Source organism: Chenopodium album, chromosome 13 (assembly GCF_948465745.1).
Source record: "Chenopodium album chromosome 13, dcCheAlbu1.1, whole genome shotgun sequence".
Taxonomy (NCBI): domain Eukaryota; kingdom Viridiplantae; phylum Streptophyta; class Magnoliopsida; order Caryophyllales; family Amaranthaceae; genus Chenopodium; species Chenopodium album.
This window is the reverse complement of record NC_137846.1, coordinates 6,385,802-6,404,182: the sequence shown is the minus strand read 5'-3', so window position 1 is coordinate 6,404,182 and position 18,381 is coordinate 6,385,802. Positions and strand designations below refer to the sequence as shown.

The 18,381-nt window shown below is 33.2% G+C and overlaps 2 protein-coding genes across 4 annotated transcripts; one reads left to right on the top strand and one right to left on the bottom strand.

Moving 5' to 3' along the window:
- Positions 1–1,710: 1,710 nt before the first annotated feature.
- On the bottom strand, positions 1,711–17,017 carry LOC145574411 (cysteine synthase 1-like). Of its 3 annotated transcripts, none has more exons than XM_081632192.1 (11): positions 16,767–17,017; positions 9,075–9,130; positions 8,817–8,926; positions 8,679–8,736; positions 8,221–8,484; positions 7,740–7,877; positions 7,385–7,436; positions 6,191–6,270; positions 2,859–2,918; positions 2,675–2,755; positions 1,711–2,004 (listed from the first exon to the last, which is right to left on the bottom strand). In XM_081632192.1, exons 2-11 carry the CDS (start codon positions 9,111–9,113, stop codon positions 1,915–1,917), a joined length of 972 nt encoding a protein of 323 aa, XP_081488318.1. In that variant the 5' UTR covers positions 9,114–9,130; positions 16,767–17,017; the 3' UTR covers positions 1,711–1,914. The 3 variants fall into 3 exon arrangements, 2 of the variants coding, with proteins under 2 accessions (XP_081488318.1, XP_081488319.1); XR_014098072.1 differs by having other exon boundaries at positions 1,946–2,004; positions 2,859–2,911; XM_081632193.1 differs by lacking the exon at positions 6,191–6,270 and having other exon boundaries at positions 2,859–2,911.
- LOC145575103 (uncharacterized) lies at positions 11,617–16,023 on the top strand. The gene is made up of 3 exons (XM_081633021.1): positions 11,617–11,838; positions 12,064–15,175; positions 15,398–16,023. The coding sequence occupies exons 1-3, from the start codon at positions 11,617–11,619 to the stop codon at positions 16,021–16,023; spliced, it is 3,960 nt and encodes a 1,319-aa protein (XP_081489147.1).
- Positions 17,018–18,381: the final 1,364 nt, after the last annotated feature.

Sequence of the window (18,381 nt, the reverse complement as noted above, 5' to 3'; positions counted from 1 at the left end):
ATACGTGCATATCTTTTAGGGATTTAATTTTACTGAATAAAGATATTTATTTTCTAATAAATCCCTTTTGCAAAAAGATAAGTTTGTTTAAAAAGTATTTTTAAACAAAAAGATAAGTTTTGAATAAAATCTGATTTTATATTAATTATATCTTTTTATTATTGACAGATTTTATTCTTAACAAAAAGATATATTTTCGGAAGACTTGTTTTAGAAAATATCTTTTAAACTTATCTTTTCATAAAACCTATCTTTTTCAAGGTGAAATGAATAATTTGAGTGTACTATAAATATGCTCATATGTATTCATTCAAAGTTGAGGCTGATGAAGTGGAGTGGTCGTGCTTAATGGTTTTATCCTTTACCACGAAGCTAAGTCAGTCCTCTTGGTCAAAGTTCCTATCAGGTTTAATTTTGGTTACAGTTCGTCCAGTGAGTTCCAGACAGATCTCGAGTGTCCAACATATTAGTTTTATATATCTCTTTATTCATATATATGTATTTAGAGTTATTCAATAAGATCTTGTAATGGGAAAAAGGGTTTGAGTATTTTGGGTTTTGGGGTGAGATTGTGAATTCTCTTAAATTCACGTTTGAGTGTAAGAGTTTGAATTCTCTAAAATTCGAGTGGTAGTGAGTCACTTCGAGTGTGTCTTGGGGTGCACAATGGGAAAAAGGAACCTGAGTGTATCTTGGGTCGAGAAAGGAACCAGAGTGTGTATTGGGTCGAAAAAGGTGCCTGAGTGTGTCTTAGGTCTGATAGGATAGGTTCTTATCAATTAGCAAGTGTCCATGGAGGAACTTGCGAAGCAAAGGTCTGTGTAATAGGTTGTACTAGGAGAGTTGCCTATTATAGTGGAATTTGTTTATAAGTCCCAATAGGGCCGAGGTTTTACTTCCAGCTAGGCACTGGATGGTTTCCTCGTAAAATTGCTGTGTGCTTTAAGTTCCTTTTGCGTTTTGTTTCCGCGTGAGTTCCGCGATTGGAACCTACTACTATTCACCCCCCCTCGTAATAGTTCATCTAAACTAACAATATGTTTGTCCACAAGTGGGTTGTGGAGTAGACTTTTTAGGTCTACTTTATCTCTTTCTCTCTCCCACTCTCTCAGTCTACCATGCATGGAAGCGACTTCTAGCATTTCTATTCTACATTGTAGCATTTTTGAGGTAATTTGTTGTTTCTCTTTGTGATCATTGAATATCAATTTCACAATCTTGGATTTATCATTGATATAATTCCATTATAGTAGGGTTTTTCTATAGTCGATTATTAAACTATTGGTTTTAATTACTAAGGTTATGAAAGATAGTTTGATTTGTTGTTGGAGAAGAATATAATTTGATTTTTTGAGTTTAATTTGATAATTGAATTAAATTTGCATTTAATGTTAGGTTGGAACTATAAAATTGGAGCATTTTCCCCCTGAAACTATGTGATTTTTCGAGGCAAATTTGATAATTGAATCAAATTTGGTTGATAATGTGTTGCAAAACCTTTTTAATGTTAGGATGGAATTATAAAATTAGACCTTTTATCCCTTGGCTCAAGGTCGGGCCTGACCGAAGCCATTCAAGGAGTTTCAATGAGTTCATCTGCAATAACAACAAACAAACAAAAAAAAAACACTCATCCACCTAATCAACATCAAGCACATATTCGACAATGTAAAAATGCAATAATAATAATGCATTATATTGAAGGAATCATTCAACAACAAAAAGAGAATTTCTTTTATTTTTGTGGTTCATATTCAAAATTCAAAACTCACAAAAGTTGTCAAAAATGGGATCATCCGATCATGCCAACGTTATCACCTTTAGAAGAGTCATTTAACAAGAAGATTTATTGTCAAGATCAATGTCATCATAGAATAATAGGTTAGTTCATTAAATAATTTCAACATCTGCTGGTTATTCATAAGTCAAAGCCTCCATTTCACGTCTTTCCTTATCAAATAATTCAGTAGATAAATAACGTTCACCGAAGCTAGGGAGAAGTACCTGCAAAATAAACACTTCGTATATAAATTAAGTTGCTTGATAGGTTGATATATAATATTGTTGAGCCTAAGAACAATACACATGTGAATGTAAGTGTTATCACGCATTAAAGGAATACTGTATGTAATTAAGAGGGAGTATTATAGTGTGAATCCCACATTAAGTGAATCTTTTCGGTCTTTAAGATAAATAATTTTTGTTCATCAACATGTATTAAATCCTTTTCTCCACTAAACATGCACATTTAATTTTAGATTTATCCATTTTTCTTATTATTTTTACAATAAAATTTGAATAGAGATAGTAACTTTTTCTTTTCATTTGTTTCTATCTATATAAGTTGTTACTTCCTTTACAATCTTTATTTTGTTTAAGCCTCTATACAATAAAGATTGTAAAGGAACTTTAGAGAGGGTTTATTCGATGTCTAGTTAACAGACATATAATAAAATTTAATTGGAATTATATATAAGAGTGTTCTGATTTACTGAACTAAACTGAAATTAAGCTGAAGAAAACAAGCCCTAAGTCAATATAATAATCGTTTTTCTTGCAAAATTGATGAATTAAATAATATAGCCTCAATCACTGAGCTCCATTAGAATAAACCATGGGTTATAACTGTTAATTTCATGATGATATAACTGAGCTAAAAGACTTTGTCACTTACAACAATTAATTTTCCAGCATATTCTAGCCTTTTTGCTATTTTAATAGCCGCGGCAACAGCAGCTCCCGAAGATATGCCAACCTATCACATATATTATGACACATCAAAGAGCATACATACACCCATCAGTAAGATGGCAAAGGAATATCAAAAAAAGTGGCAAGTGGAAATAACTTAACCTTACCAGCAAACCTTCTTTCAATGCAAGAAGCTTTGAGGTTTCAATGGCTTCATCACCTGTTATCTAGAACATGAAATGTAAAGTGTTAGGACATGTTCTCTTCAAATTATTTTCAGTTCAATTCATTATGTTCTATTGAGATAGGAACATATCTAGTGATATGATATTATGAGAATAATATCATATGAGATATTATTGTGAAAAGATATACGTGAGCTGCAACAAATAATGTAACTTTGCTCTTTCGAGAGTGATAAACGGGTCTGGGCCACACCCACCACGAGTGTCCACTTTATACGACCAAGGAGCTTCCACATCAAAAGTATATGACAATAAAGGGAATAGCCCCTTAGCGTTATAAAGTGGACACAACTTTCTCCTTTATTCAATGTGGGATACACATTCCAATATTACTTTGTGACTCTTTCAATGTGGGACAATACTTTCACTCACATGTGGATTTTCTCGTGGGTTTAACAGAAAGGTTATTATATACACCCCGCATAAGTATTTGTTCTCATTTTGATGATTGTTTTTCATTTTATCATTAAATAAAGAACAAAAATTAACCTATGGTTAGTTGGGTTTATATATGGTACACACGGGTGTATATAACAAATTCTATACTCTTCTACATCACTTTTAGAAAAAGGTAACTCTTTCGCTTTTTAAAAAACTTTAAAATAATATTTTCTTCTTTTCTTTCCTGGTCATGCTTAGAATCTTTATTTTGAAGCCAAAGAAATTTTAAATACGAAAAATATTTATTTTAAATAAGAAAAAACATATCTATATGAGATTTTGTTAAAATTTCTTCAATGTGTAGTTTTTAAAAATCAATTTTTAATAATACGTAATTGAAAATATTAATGCTTAGATAGGTGCAATATGAACTATATAAAAATAAAAAAAAAATAAAAAAAAATGTAACCAACAAAAAGAGATGCACTATTTGGAAGATATTTCTGTGATTTGGGTTTTGGATGAAATTCGGCACATTATGTCTTTGTTCTGAGTTAAGCAAATAATTAGGGACTAAAATTTTTTACTTTTCACCTTTTGGGACCTCAACTTTTTTCTTTCACCATTTGGAACCTATGATTAATTCTCAAACAATTTAACCCATCTTACTAACCAACCTAAGCATTAATTGGAGTAAAAAAAAAAAAAAAAAAAAAATTCCAAAACAAATTAGATCATTGATATCAACTTTAAAACTCTTTTTTTAAAAAAAATAGCAAACAACAATACAGAAATCCAAAACAAACACAACAGCAATCATCATCCAAAAGCAACAATATCCAACATCCAAAAATTGAAGCAAGCCTTCTTCGACCATATTATCTCCATCCAATAGTCCAATTTACTTTAAGTTTTTTTTTCTTGCTCTCCAACAATAAAGTTTTTCAGCCTACAATCATGAGTATGAATTGGTGAAGTCGTAGATGTAGTTAAAAATTTTCAAATTATTTTTTTTTTCAAATATTTATTCTTAAGGCATTAATTTGATGTTGATAATTGAATTAAAAAGATGGTTTTCTTACCTTGCATTTTAAGATATTAGAACAATGTTGTTGGTCCACTATACAATCGCATAAACACAATAATTCTGAATTAACCCCAAATTGAAGTTCAAAATTCTAAAACACAAGAACAAACAAATAAATTCAACACTATAACTACACGAAGCAGTAGTTTCAGCATCATAATTCATGAATACCCATAAAATTTTACTACGTATTAAAAATAAGCCCTTTACCTAGCAATAAATTATGAGAAAAAAATAAAAATTGAAGTAAACTAGTTGTACAAGATTCATAGAGAACTTGGTTTCGAAAAAAAAAAAAAAAAAAACTTACTTGTGCTAAGATGCTTGAAAAACCGCTAATAATCTACACCAAAATCGCCTTCAAAGCTTCAATTTTTTTTTGAAGGGGAGAACAAACAAGGAAGTCGAGGTTGATGATGATGAGTGGAGTCGAAAAGACACCTTATTTTTTTGGGATAAAATACTAAAAACACCTAACACAATTTTTTAAAAAAATAAATTCGCTTTTGTAAATAATTAAAGGGTAATGCTATATGTAGCCTTAAGGGCTATATATAAGCATTAAATATACTCTTGGAAATTGTATAAAGTTAGGAATTTATGATAAAAACACGCGTAAATAAGTGTAATTAGTGTTTATACTTTTATGATTTCTTAACTTTTTACGATTTTTATGTGTAAAGTTAATGCTTATAGGTAGCCCTAAGGGCTATGTATAGCATTTTTCATAATTAAATTAGAACCTAAAATAATTAATGGGCCCCACCACTTAACCATAGTTAATTTTTTCAACTAAAATTCTTTCTTAAGTCTCAAAGGATAAAAGAAAAAAGTTTAGATCCCAAAAGGTGAAAAGTAAAAAACTTTAGTCCCTAAATATTATCTTAACTCTCTTTGTTCTCTACTTGCACTATTTGGAAGGTCTCCAGAGCAACAGTGGATTATGCCCATTGCTTAGCAAGCTTAGCTCGTAGATGTTGTTTTCTTTATTTACGTTTTTAGTTTGTTGAATATTTGTTAGTTCTCTTTGTCCAAAAAAAAAAAAAAAAAAAAAAGGAGAGAGAGATGCACGTAGGAAGTATTGCGGAGAAAATATTAATTCTTTGTGAGTTTGTGCTCAAAGATAGGGAGAGGGATTTTTCCCTTGGAAAATTAGGGAGGGGAGATAATTTTTTGCCACAACTTAATTTGGCCTGGTCTAAGGAATATTCAATAAGAATTAGCTTTAATGAATAAAAATCAGTAAACCATGCAAAGAATAAAAATTAGTTTTAATCAGTAAAAATAATTTCAATTCAATAGAATTAAGTTGAAAAGAAATAAGGTCTTCTAAGGCCGTGTTTTCTTCGCCTTTATAAAAAAAAATAACATTTTTTGTAAAATCAACATTAATAAATTTCAATAAGTGAAATCAAGTTTATTAGGTAAAAATAAATTCTATTCAACAAAATACATTTTTAATTAGTAAACCCAAAGAATAAATACAATAAAGAATAATTAAAATCAGTTTTAATTGCTTCAAAAAAAAAAAAAAACAGTTTTAATTGGTAGAAATATGTTTCAATTTCATTCAACTCAAAATAATTTTAGGTCAGTAAAATTAAATTAAAGGAAACAGGACCTAACACTTATTCTTATTTCCATCCATAAAATTAAGTTACACTTTATAATTAAGTTTCTTAAAAATCTTTAGAGATCATCAAATGTTTGACAGGAGTTTGCCAAAGCAAAATGTTTCAAGAAATCCATCCTCAAAGAAGAGAAAGTGCAGGATTTTAAACCTTACCTTAACAACTTCCTCGAGTATGTCAAAGTTCAATAATGGAGGGATGATACCTGGACCAATTCCTTGGATTTTGTGCATACCTATGGCAAGTAACGCGTCAATCATACTTAGCTAGAAAAGTAGCAAATTGCATAAGTTGATTCAGTGGTCCTTCCAAAATTATTTATTACTTCCTCTATTTTTTTAGGCACATCACTTTTCTTTAACTATTGTTTTTCTTTTAGGGAAACTGTTTCGTGTACCTCTAAGGTTTCGAAAATTATACTATGTACTCCTAAAAACTTTTGAATTCACAATGTACCCCTGTGGTTTGTAAAATAAGACACCAAACACCCCTAAAATTGTAACAAATGTTAATGTTGCTAACTTTAGACCCCCTAAGCATTAAATTCTATTAAATTATTATAATGCAGTGCTAATGTGATTCTAAAACACTAATTATCATGTAAATTTAATTAGTAAATCAAAATGCCAACACTAAAAAAGTTTTGGATTTAAAATGATCAACGGAGTTTAAATTTTGATGTAATTAATGCTTATAGGATTTTTAATGCTTAAACATATAAAGTGGTAAAAGGGGGCTAATGTGTTGGCATAATTTAGTTTGATAAGTTAATGAAATGCGCATTTGTTGGTTGGAAAAAGGTATTTGGTGCATTTCTTTACAAATTTCAGGGGTATAGTTCGAATTCAATAGTTTTTAGGGGTATACAATGCATTTTTGTAAACTTCAATAAGGATACACGGAATAATTTTCCTTTTTTTTCAATTGCATCATTTCTTGTTTTGGAAACTTTTCACCTTTCTCTCTTTACATGTTTCATTGTTATCCACTATCAATTACTTTAATTTTTCTTTTTCCTTCATGATCCTACTCGCATCATATTTTCTTATTACTACTTCCGTTACATATTATTTGCAACAATTAGACATTTTTCTTCTCTACTTTATGTCAAATCGTTGCAAATAATGTGCAACGGAGATAATATTTCTCTCTTTCTACGACCCCACTTATATACAATTATAACCAATTCAACTTGAAACTCCTAAAACTTTGTGCTGATTAAACCGATACACTTAAAAAAAATGAAGGGAATAGCGTTACTAATAGACTAAACAATATCCAACAATAATAATTAATAAATCCAACAATATCCCCGAATCCCAATATTAAATTAAAGGGTACAATCTCACCAGGCTTTTCTCCATTTAAGACTGCACTTTCAGCTGGCTCCACACCATAGACCTGACAGTAAAACAAATTAGATACTTGTTGAGTTTTTTAGATGGTGCACTTTTTTTTTTTTTTTTTTTTTTCAGTTTCTTATGCAATTTTACATTAATAATTTACGGACTCTAGGTCTCTAGGCAAATGTTGTGAGGGAAGAAATGTAAGTGTAGCATCTAATTTGGAATTGTCAAAATAGAAAAGTGTAACATCTAAAAAAATGAAGTTAATTCTATTAAAGCTCTAAAATAATACTCACAAAAAAGATAGATAAAACCGGTAGCTAATTGAATTAACATCAGAATGCATATATGAGCGAACCTTAATGGCAGAATTTTTCATCTTGAGGAATCTCCCCACCCCAGTAATGGTACCACCGGTCCCGACCGCAGAGACGAAGGCATCCACTTGCCCTTCTGTTGCTGTCCATATTTCTGGCCCCGTTGTTTCAAAATGTATCTGCAAGCATAATTGGATGTATGAGATGTCACATGTGTTAGAGAATATATGAATATTGTCCGTATATATTCTGTATAGATATACTTTTGTATAATTTAGTAAATATTGTATTCTCTCCGATTAGGTTTTGTTTGTACACACACCTAAATTACACCAGAGTATATCTATACAGAACATATACGGAGAATACAATAGGTGTGTGTAAAACCTAATCGATGAGAATACAATAATTACTAAATAAAACTAGAGTATATCTATACATATTCTCTAACAACATGGTACATAACCATATCAACTATAAGCTAGCTAGGCTGATGCAAGAACAGGGATTCCCGATCCGTACCCTTGGGTTTGCAGGATTTGCTGTTTGATTAACCATGAATCCGCCTGGTGTTCTTTCCAGAATCTCTATGCATTTCTTCTCCCAATCATGCCAACTCTTATTCGGACCCATGAGGTGCAACTCCGCCCCCATAGCTCGAAGAACTATTCGTCTCTCTAGACTCGCATATGAAGGCATAACAATGATTAGTTTATAGCCCTTTGCAGCAGCAACAAACGCCAATCCAATCCCAGTATTTCCACTCGTCATTTCTATGAGTACAGTCTTTAAACTTAAATTAATTAGCAACAATAAAAAAAAATATTCTACCTCAGTTAAATGTTACGTGCAACTTTGGATTATTTTATATCTCATAAATAATACCCCAAAGTTGCACATAACATTTAACGGAGTTAATATAAATATGAACAAATAAGTAAATAAAAGAGAACAAAATAGCCAAGTAACAACGTACATACTTTATCAGGTGAAATCAAGCCTCTTTTTTCAGCATCGTTGATCATACTAACTGCAATCCTGTATTTGATTGAATTTTGGTTGGAAGATAACAGATGAAATCGCAGTTTCATTTTGTATGAATTACTAGTACGACATACCTGTCTTTAACACTGGCAAATGGTTCCATCATTTCGAGCTTGGCCGCAATGCGCGCTACACAACCCTCTGTAACGCGATTAAGATAAACCATAGGCGTATTGCCCACCACCTACAAGTAGAAATTAAAAAACACTTGCATCATTGTATCATATACACATATATATTATATATAGCTTCCTGTTATTGTACATAATTAAGCCACAATGACCTACTAAATAATACAGTATAATACTTCAATTCTAATCGAGTTAACTTACTTCAGTGATGTTTTTGGCAATGTTGCACTCTCCTTCCATATCTCGAGCACCAAAAACTGCCAAAATTTGTAATTATTAACAAACTTTGCGTCATACATCTAACAGAAGATTTATAGTGCAGCTTTGTGCATCATACAATGATACAAGAATTTATTTAGTATGAGAGAATAAATTTCAGTTCTATACTCATTAATAAGAGTGGTACGTAAGATATAATGTATTTTGTCTTATTAAAAGGAGTGCCAAAATCAGTTTCCTCAAACATTGATCATAGTTACTCCATTCAATTTGCATCTAGCCTTATACAATTTCATAAATGTTTGGACTTCTTGGCTTCCTTTTGTCCTCCCCATTAATTATAATAATTAGATGGAAGCCCGTGTATGCACGATTTTTATACATGAAACTCACAAAAAAATATATTTTTCTTATTTAGATTATATAATATTATTACTAATTTGCTATCGCTTATTAGAGGTGCTTTTTCTGTTTGGTCGGCCACACTATGTAGCCGGGGTTATCTATATAATCAGGGTTGCTTGTTTAAGGCCGAGGGTTACTCAGTCGGTCAAAGATTATTTATTTTGATTTTACTTAGTCGGTAAAAATAAGTAACTCTAGCCATACGGTGTGGCCGGCCATATATATATATATATATATATATATATATATATATATATATATATATATATATATATATATATATATATATATATATATATATAATTCTAAATATAAATATCATTTGTCAGATATTAGAATAAAATATTTAATTTTACAAGATAATTATTTAATTTTTAAAAATAATATAAATCCTAAATCATTATGTTTTTATACCAGTATAATACTTGAAATTGTACAATTATATCTCATTCGTTAATATTGCTTTTGTGGCAATTGATTTTTTGAATTCTAAAATAAAATGTAATTTTTTTTTGTTGGTCAAATAGAAAATTTAAAACCCCAATCACTATTCAAAGTTATTTTACCAATGCACATGAAATTCTCTCAAAAATCATTTGTAATTTTTCTTATTTGGAGATTGATTTTTTTTTAATTCCAAAATAAAATTTGAATCTCTTTTTTCATTGGTTGATATGATGTCTTTGTTTATGTGCCCATGTACTTTTATTTTTATTTTGATATATTAATTTCTCTAATTTCTTTTTTTTTTTTACAAAAATGGAGGAAATAATTTTATTTTAATTTATTTTAAAATAAGTTTTAAAATGATTAAACTAATAGTTTCTACATTATATTTATCAGATATCTGAATAAAGTCTCTAATATAGATTGGCTATTTTTCGTCTTTTATTTATTTTTAACTTAGACTTATTTCTGTTAGTAGATTCAATAAAACTATACGAAGTATATTTTTTGAAAAACAATAAAACTATATTTTTATGTGGTTTCGTAAAAAAAATAAATAAATAAAAAATTAAAAAAAACCTATATTTTTATGTGTGGTAGGTTTTCCTATGTTGAGAGTTTTTTTAAGGAAATTTGTTAGAAAAAACCTTTAAAAGCAACATTTTGTGAAAATTAAAAAAACCTTTTAAAAGTTTTTTGGTAAAAAAAAACCACCACGTTCAATTTTTTTTGCCGAAGGAAATCTATTTCCTTATTAATTACCTTCTAATTAACTTAATTATACTCTAATTACCTCTCGTTTCTTCTAATTAAACTCTAACCCATCAAATTACTAAATAATTAGATTTAATTCATATATTAAAAAATCCACCACCCCTTCGCCTTCCACCCTTTCCCACTCCCCTTCCTCCTCCCTTTAATTTTACCCTTCCCCGGTAGAAACCCCTTCCCCCACCGGACCCGTTGCCTAGATCCCCCTACCTCCGGCGACCTACCTCCACTGCCGGCCGACCCTCCCGTTCCCCCTTATCACCGCCGGTGACAATCACCTCCTTGATTTTGAAAAACCCTAGAAAATCGATTTGAGGGTTTTAAATTTTGAGCATCTTGCTTGCAATTGATGCTTGTATAAACCTAATGACCTCATGAAATGCTTTAAAAAACCCGAGGTTTTGACAACTTTTCTTTACAATCTTTTTGGTGATTGAGTTTTCATCGAGTATAACTTCTCTATGGGCAAACAACTTGCTCGGACTTTACGGCTCTCGGGTTCGCGTGTTCATCCATGGCAAAAATCTTCTCAACTGCCGTTTCTACCTTATTCACCTTCATCTTTTGGGGGAGGGTTGCCGAACTTACCTCTGACCGAGCTCGATCCCCCAAACTCTCCGGCTTCTCCGGTGGCTCCTATTAATGTTGATGATTTATTCAACACCCCAAGCCATTCCATCCATGTTATTAGCTCTGATTCGGAGAAAATAATCGAAACTCTCCGGCAAACCCAATCTGACGGTGGCTATAATATCAGGGGCAGCTTTTCTGACCTGAGGTGGGGTGAGAAAAATCGCCTCAAAACTCTCAATAGGTGGTCGGATAAGGGCGCTTTTGCTCTGTGGAAAAAGGACGCGGCTAGGCGTCGGTTTTTAGCTCTAAAGCTATTTCAGATGAAGATATGGCTCGACAATGGGGATTGCAGGTGGATGTGGATATTCTGAATCGGGAAACCAAACGCAAATCATCATCTCCCTCTTCCTCTTTGGATTCAACGGGTTCAAGCTCCTTGAAAAAACTAAGACTTGGCCCCTTTGTTGCTAATCGAATTAATGCTGATGTTGGCATGGATTGGGAAGCTTCCCATCAATTAGTTTGCCCTGATTTAATCCTTCATGATGAGGTCGCTGCATCGTTTCAGCACCCGATTGATAAATGAAGTGCATCTCTTGGAATTGTAGGGGTTTAAATGACCCACACGCCCCTACACGTCCTTATCTTGTGTGGCTTGTTTCGTCTAAAAAACCAATGTTTTTATTTTTATCGGAAACTAAAGTAGATGTTGAAGTGGCTAGGCCTTTTCTAGATATGTTTACCCCTATTACCTCTTTTGGAGTTGATGCTATAGGTACTGGGGGGTCTTATGGTTTTTGCTTGGACTAGTTCTTTGGTGACTTGTATTTTCTCCTCTACAAATGTCATCCTATGTAAGATTGTTGATCCTAATGACGATATAAAGTATGTAGCTTTTGTTTACGGTGCCCCGTGTCTTGATGATAGAAATTTGGTTTGGCATGAACTTTCTTACATTGTTCAAAATTACCCAAAATGTCTCTTACTTGGTGATTTTAACCAATTAGAATTTTTAGAGGATAAACTTGGAGGGAATTCCTTTATAAGGGGAGTAGATGATTTCATCGATTGGCGATTATATAATGAAGTCATTGATGTTCCTTTTCCGGGTCCAAGATTTACTTGGACAAACAAAAGACTTGGTTCAAATTTGATCCTAGAAAGGTTGGATAGAGGCTATGTCACACCGGATTGGTTTGATGAGTTTCCTAATGGTCGTATCATTCACGAGCCAATTTTAGTCTCTGACCATGCGGCCATCCTCTATGATTCGGATCCCTCCATTGTCCGATCATCTCGGCCGTACCAACTTGAACTTTGGTGTTTGGGTTTTCCCGAGGTAAAGTCTATCATTAATAAGGAATGGCAAATTTCTAATGTTCATGGTTCTTTTCCTTTTTGTTTAGTAAGGAAGCTGCGGAATGTTCGGACCATGCTTCAAAAATGGTGTCTTGACCATAAGAAATTATGGGGTATAAACTGGAGGAAAATTACGAAGGAGTTAGACATACTTGGGAATAATATTTCTTCTCTCAATGAAGCACACAACTACCTTGACCATATCAACTCCGTCATTCCAAGTTGCAAGTTAGAATTTCAATATTGGAGGCAACGAGTGAAATGTGAGTGGATTAAAGATGGGGACGCACCTTCGAAACGCCTTTTTAATAAGGTGAAACTCCGGAAAGCAAGGAATGAAATTTTTACCCTCCGATCAGAGGATAATTCCTGGGTGGAAGGACATTCCCAAGTTTCTAATCTTATTGTTAACTCTCTTAAAGCTGTCTTCGAACCTTCTCTTGACGATGATCACTCGGAACAGATTGATTTGTTGCTTAGGCAAATCCATTTTCCTTCCCTCTCAAACTCTCAAAGTGAAGCTTTATGTCAACCTTTCGAATTTGACGAAATAAAAGCAGCCATTTTTTACTTAAAAGGGTCTAAATCACCAGGGCCCGATGGGTGTATTGCGAAATTCTTCCATTCAAATTGGGATACAGTTGGTTATACAGTTTTGAAAAGTGTTCAACACTTTTTCAATACGGGGTTTCTCCTCCAAGAACTAAACTCGACTCTGTTGGTTATGATTCCGAAGACTGATACCCCGGAATTAGCCTCTCAGTTCAGGCCAATTAGCCTTTGCAATACAATCTATAAGTGTATTGCTAAATGCCTTGTCTCACGATTGAAAGTGATTCTCCCACTCTTGATCTCGGATTTCCAGCATGCTTTTATTCTGGGTAGACACATGGAGGATAATACGTTTATGTCTCAAGAGTTAATGCATTTCATAAACTCCAAAGCTCGATCTTCTCATTTTGCGGCCCTGAAGGTTGATATGTCGAAAGCCTATGACAGAGTGGATTGGTTGTTCCTACTCAAGGTTCTTGGAGTTTATGGTTTTCCGCCAATTTGGATCCAATGGATCTCTCAATGTATTTCTACGGTCTCCTTCAAGGCTCTTATTAACGAGCAAACGTCGGATTCTTTCACCCCGACTTGTGGTCTAAGACAAGGTGATCCTCTCTCCCCCTATCTATTTTTATTTTGCATGGATGTTCTTTCTCGTATGCTTCTTCTTTCTGAGGATATTCATTGCCTTAAAGGGATTAAAATCTCAAGAAGAGCCCCCTCTATTTCCCATCTTTTTTTTGCGGATGATGCTATGTTCTTTTTTAAATGCTCGGAGGAGTCGTGTGGTACTATAGCAGATATTCTTGCTAGATTCGGAAAGGTCTCTGGTCAACAGATTAATTTTGCAAAATCATTCGTCAAGTTTAGCCCATCTGTTTCTCTGGAGTTAGCTCACTCCTATAAATCTATTCTTCGAGTTCCTATTATAGATAACATGGGGAAACACTTGGGAGTTCCTATTGACCTGTCTGGGAGGAAAGCTACCCATTTTGTGGATCTAATTGAGAATACTAAGAAGAAAATTGTGTCCTGGGCGCATTGTAAACTTTTAGATAGTGCTAAGCTCATTCTCATAAACTCTGTTCTTCTGGGAATGGTTTCTCATGTTATGAAGAGTTGCAAAATTCCGATGTCTATCTCTAATAAGCTAGATTCCCTTGTCACTAGATTTTTGTGGGCCAAAAGTGGGGACAAAGGTATCCACTGGATCAATAGGCAACGAGTTCAGCTCCCTAAAAGCATGGGGGGTTTAGGGATTCGATCTGCTAGTAGTTATAATGAAGCTTTACTCTTCAAAAATATCCATCGCATGCACACCAACCCCCAACTTCTTGCTGCTAAGATTTTTAATGCAAAATCGGATTGTATCTTTTGTCCTCATTCTGATTTGTGCAAACCCCCTCCGGCTTCTTTCTCATGGGTTAGACACACTATGCACTCTACGGCTATTAAAATGAGGAATGGTTTTGCCTGGAAAATTGGATCAGGTCATAATGTGTTGGCTTCTAGTTCTAAATGGGTTAACAACAAAATTCCAGTTGTTAACTCGAATCAGAATCTTAGACAGAGTGCGTTATGGAAGGTTAGTGATCTTATAACTCCTTCCCGCTCTTGGAACGTTGGAATTATTCGGGATCGTTTTGAGTGGGATAGCGCACAAGAAATTTTTTCTATGGCCCTTCCAACCGAGGAAGAGGAGGACTTCTTATACTGGCCCTGGCACAGTTCAGGGATCTATAAGGTTAAATCAGGGTACGCCTACTTAACAAATCCAGAAGGTATGCGAGAATCTCCTCATAGGAAAGAATCTTATGATTTTTTCAAAATTTTATGGCGTCTCGATATTCCCCCTAAATGGCGAATTTTCATGTGGAAACTTGCTGTTAATGGATTCCCTTTCAAGGCTAATCTTCGATCAAGAGGAATTATCCCTGACGCCATATGTGACTACTGTGATCTAAAGGAGGAGGATGGTTTTCATCTCTTTCTTGAATTTTCCATAGCTCGATATGCTTGGGACTACTGCCAGATATCGAACTGCAAAAAATGAACGGACGCCACTTCGCTAGAGGATTGGATTCGAAGCCATATTCTGCTTTTTTATAGTCAGGATGGAATCCATAGTAATCGAATTCAGGCATTTGTAGCCACTTTGTGGGCTATATGGATTACTCGGAATAAGTGTGTCTTTCAAGGTGACAATGGGTATTTGGGTTGTTACTTTGGTAATCTGAAGGAGGCCTTCCTCCTTTTGAATGATTACAAAAAGGCGACAACTAGTTTAGAGGAAGTTGCTCAGTTACCAGATTCCTCTTATCAGGCCTCGCCGGGGTTTCAACAGGTCTCGATAGGACAAGTGAATCATATCCTCCGTTTCAATGACTCATTAGCCCCTAGTACAATTCGAATTGATGGCTCGTGGCAGAAGTCTAGCAAACGATACGAGGTAGGATGGACAATAGAGAGGTATAACACAGGTGAATTGGAAGCTGGAGGAAACTCTGGAGTTGCGGCATCAGCCCTACAATCAGAGCTCTTGGCTTGTTCACATGCTTTGCGCTGGGCCAAAGATAATGGCTACCGATCTATCAAGGTTTTAACTGATTGTGCCTCTCTTGTTACGACGCTTAAAAGCAAACGACCCTTGGACATTCACATTTACTGGACTTGGAAGGATATTATTACGATCGGAAGCACCTTCCAGCATTGCATCATCCTCAAAGTTGATAGAGCACATGTCAATCTCTCCCATCGTATCGCTAATCAGTGTCGAACTACTTTAAATTGCTTTTCTAATACTGTAGGTTTTGATTTTTTTTAGTCTAGCCTTTTTCTTTACGTCCGTTCTTTCTGTTGTTGTCAAAAAAAAAAATTACCTCTCATTTCTTCTAATTAAACTCTAACCCATCAAATTACTAAATAATTAGATTTAATTCATATATTAAAAAATCCACTACCCCCTCGCCTTCCACCCTTTCCCACTCCCCTTCCTCCTCCCTTTAATTTTACCCTTCCCCGGTAGCAACCCCTTCCCCCATCGGACCCGTTGCCTAGATCCCCCTACCTCCGGCGACCTACCTCCACTGCCGGCCGACCCTCCCGTTCCCCCTTATCACCGTCGGTGACAATCACCTCCTTGATTTTGAAAAACCCTAGAAAATCAATTTGAGGGTTTTAAATTTTGAGCATCTTGCTTGCAATTGATGCTTGTATTAACCTAATGACCTCATGAAATGCTTTAAAAAAACCGAGGTTTTCACAACTTCTCTTTACAGTCTTTTTGGTGATTGAGTTTTCATCGAGTATAACTCATTAAAAACAAAATAAGTTTACGAATAATATAAAAGTCAAAGGGTTACTCCGTACCAATAAAAAAATGAATGAAATATACAGTATGAAAAAGTTAGTCAATCACTACAGCAACCACATATTAGAAAACATAAACTCAGTTCATTCGAAGTAGTTTATAAATGTAGCATACATACACAGATTGACAGAATCCAATAAAAAGATAATAATATACAAAGTATCACTTAAAATGAAGGATGGATGACAGAAAAATACCCAGTTACAAGGTGCAAATTTCTGACTGTTTAAAGTTGATCGGTGGACAATCAAACAGACGATCTTGTTATGTAGAAGTACTGACTGTTGAGTGATTGACAAATCAAATTTATGGTGCACAAACTCTTTACACGGACACTAGCAAATTCCTAAAATATTGTTTGGTAAAATTGAAAATGTGCCTCATTAGCTTTATACTACCCCTGTGACCCTGTCCATCATAAGGTTTTTTTTTTTTTTTTTTTTTTTTTTTTTTTTTTTTTTTTTTTGGGAGGGGGTGGGGGGGGGGTGGTTTTGAGAATTTTACAAAAAGAATTGTTTTCATATTCTTAGAATTTAATTCAAACTCATGTGATCTTGACCTTTATTGATTCTTATATTATCTCCACATGCGTATGAAATAGGCCATCCACCTACAATGCTCTTTATATCTCCACTATCTCATCCTATCTTCCTAAATCTACCTTTTTTTTTTTTTGGCAAGATACTAGAAACTTGTTCTTGTTATAATTAAACTTAGAAATTTATTAATTATTCTTGTTATAATTAGATAGTTCTGAGCAAAAAAATTCAGATCAAACCACATTAAAATCTTAAATTTTTGTTTAGTTAATATTAAAGAAAATAGAAAAATTACATATTTAAAAGATACACATTGACACGAATCTAATGAGACCAATTTTGATAATGCTATTTCTTTATAAGTTAGTATTAAAATATGGTCAAATTTTAGTCAAACCTGCACGTTAAAGTAGATCAAAAAGGACGAGAAAGAATCAATTCAAATCAGACCAGAATTTAATAAAAACAGACCAAAATAATGAGATTCAGGTAAAGATAATGAACTATGTGCTCAAGTATTAATCATTTTCTGTGAAAGAATGAAGTATTGTACTTATGCTGGGTATATAATATAATTTATTATATTATCGTGATCAATGACCTTGATATGTATATACTTAATGTATTTTAGACAAATAATGACAATAACAAAGTAAATAGAAAAAATTGCCTAAAAAAAAAGTAAATAGAAAAAAATGATAAAAATAAGTCAATTTTTTACCTATTCTTTTAGAAATAAGAATTAATTTCAAAATAAGTACTCCGTAATATTTAAATAAGTCATAACCGTTTAGAGTTCTTATTAACCCTTTTGACAAGTCATAGTGACATGTATCACTATCCTATTGGTTAATTTTCAATTTTTATTTATTTTATACTTCCTCCATTTCATAATGTTAGTCCCATATGGAATCAATCACATAAAATAAGAAAACAAATATATTTGGAATCTAACATTAAAGTATAACATAATTCATAATTAGTTTACCTTATTTAACTTTTTTGATTTTTTATTAGGAAAGCACAAGTCATAATTGCATAATTTAAGGTAAAAATTTCCTTACTTAGAGTCATGTCATCAAACCACAATCAATTAATTTCAAAAAAAAATCAAGTTATAAGTGAAATATATTCAATATGGGTAGATCTTTTTGAAACACGCAAAATAGTATATGGGACTAACATTATGAAACGGAGGGAGTAAGAAAAACTTTTTTTTTTCTCTTCCTTCCCCTTTCCCTCAACTCCACCGTATCAATGCTTGGTTTCTGTA